The sequence below is a fragment of the Mandrillus leucophaeus genome, unplaced genomic scaffold, assembly GCF_000951045.1.
Source record: "Mandrillus leucophaeus isolate KB7577 unplaced genomic scaffold, Mleu.le_1.0 Scaffold1310, whole genome shotgun sequence".
In the NCBI taxonomy this organism is placed as follows: Eukaryota; Metazoa; Chordata; class Mammalia; order Primates; family Cercopithecidae; genus Mandrillus; species Mandrillus leucophaeus.
Genome location: NW_012101267.1, coordinates 143,548 through 145,352, shown reverse-complemented (window position 1 = coordinate 145,352; position 1,805 = coordinate 143,548). Strand labels below are relative to the sequence as shown.

The following is a 1,805-nucleotide window of genomic DNA, read 5'->3' as shown; positions in this document are numbered from 1 at the left end:
CTATGTTAATAGCCATATGTGGCTAGTGGCTACTGTATCAGACCTCACAGTTCTATGCAGATAGCACACAGCACACAGTGCATACTATACATGCCTTACTACATCTTGCTTTGCTCCCTTAACAGCGCCTATGTATCTTGGAGATAGATTGTCCCAGTCTGCCTCATTTTTAAAAAACTGCTGCATAATATCCTCTTGTAATCCACAAAGGCAATCCCAGACCCAGCCTGGAGAGCCATGGGTCATCCCTTTTTATAACAAGCTCTAAAATCTTCCACATATACCATAACCAAGGCACATCAAAACAACCCTAGGTTCCTCATGCCTCTACTTTTATCAGCCTGGGCCTGACATAGTTGGATATTGAGTAGTCACTTTTGGTGGCTGGTGGAAATAATTTACCATGAATGACTGCCCTAAAATATACTCTCCACCCACGTGGCCCATGCCAGGCATTCAGTGGTGCTGGTGGCATTCTTTAAGGTTGCTCATATCTCTAAGTGGTTCTCCTTCATAGAGCAAAGTTTCCTGGGAAAGGTGGCCATTACGCAGAACATCTGGGGCTGAGCTTGCTTTTGCCCTGAGAGAGGGGCCAAAGGACTTAGTAGAGCAGCAGGGGCTGTGACGGTGAACCTCATTGTTTTCAAAATTATTCTTAAGAGGCCAGGTGGCCAGGCGCGGTGGCTCATGCTTGTAATCCCAGCACTTTGGGAGGCCGAGGCGGGCGGATCACGAGGTCAGGAGATCAAGACCATCCTGGCTAACATGGTGAAACTCCATCTCTACTAAAAATACAAAAAAATTACCCAGGCATGGTGGCACACGCTTATAGTTCCATCTACTCGGGAGGCTGAGGCAAGAGAATCACTTAAACCCAGGAGACAGAAGTTGAAGTGAGCTGAGATTGTGCCACTGCACTCCAGCCTGGGCGACAGAGCAAGACTCTGTCCTGCCCAGAAAATAAAAAAATAGATTTTGAAATAGTCTGGCCAGGCACAGCAGCTGATTCCTGTAATCCCAGCACTTTGGGAGGCCAAGGAAGGAAGACTGCTTGAGTCCAGGAGTTTGATACCAGCCTGGGCAACATGGCAAAACCCCGTCTGTACTAAAAATACAAAAAAATTACCCAGGTGTGGTGACACGCATGTGTGGTCCCAGCTACTCGGGAAGCTGAGGTGGGAGAATTGCTTGAGCCTGGGAGGTTGAGGCTGCAGTGAACCAAGATTGCACCACTGCACTCCAGCCTGGGAGACAGAGCGAGATCCTGTCTCATATGTATATTTGAAATACTTTCATCATTAAGTAACCTTAATCATCCAAGTGTATAAAGATCCACATAAATGTTCAGAAAGTTGTATTAATGAAAACTGAGTAAACGGATGCTTAAATAGATTAAAAAACACCCTCTACCCAAAGGTTGAATCATATATCAAATGCATGCCTGACTAGAGAAGATATTGATGTCTGTGTGCCTTTTCATTTTAAACAATATTTACACAGTCCAGTGTTTCTCTGAACAAGACGCCTTAGGCAGCCCATACATGAAAACCCCCATCACTATGGCAACTAGAAATGGCAATAATTACACAGTGATTCATCATGTATCCTGAATAAAGATTGTTTGTCAGGGACAGAGAAACAACTCACAGTCATGCTTCACTGAAAAGAACCCAGTTAAAGAATAACCTGGGTGGTGGTTGTTTTTTAAGTATTTATCAAATTTTTATAATTTTTTTTTTTTTTTTTTTTTGAGACACAGTTTCACTCTTGTCACCCAGGCTGGAGTGCAGTGGCATGATCTCGGC

The 1,805-nt window shown here is 44.3% G+C and overlaps 1 protein-coding gene across 1 annotated transcript in view; it reads right to left on the bottom strand.

Annotated features, from left to right (window-relative positions):
- DNAJC12 (DnaJ (Hsp40) homolog, subfamily C, member 12) overlaps positions 1-447 on the bottom strand; it is a 30,287-nt gene extending 29,840 nt beyond the window's left edge. The window contains exon 1 of the mRNA XM_011972877.1: positions 403-447. Coding sequence (XP_011828267.1) covers positions 403-447 — 45 coding nt within the window. The remainder of the gene's footprint in view (positions 1-402) is intronic.
- Between the last annotated feature and the right edge of the window lie 1,358 nt (positions 448-1,805).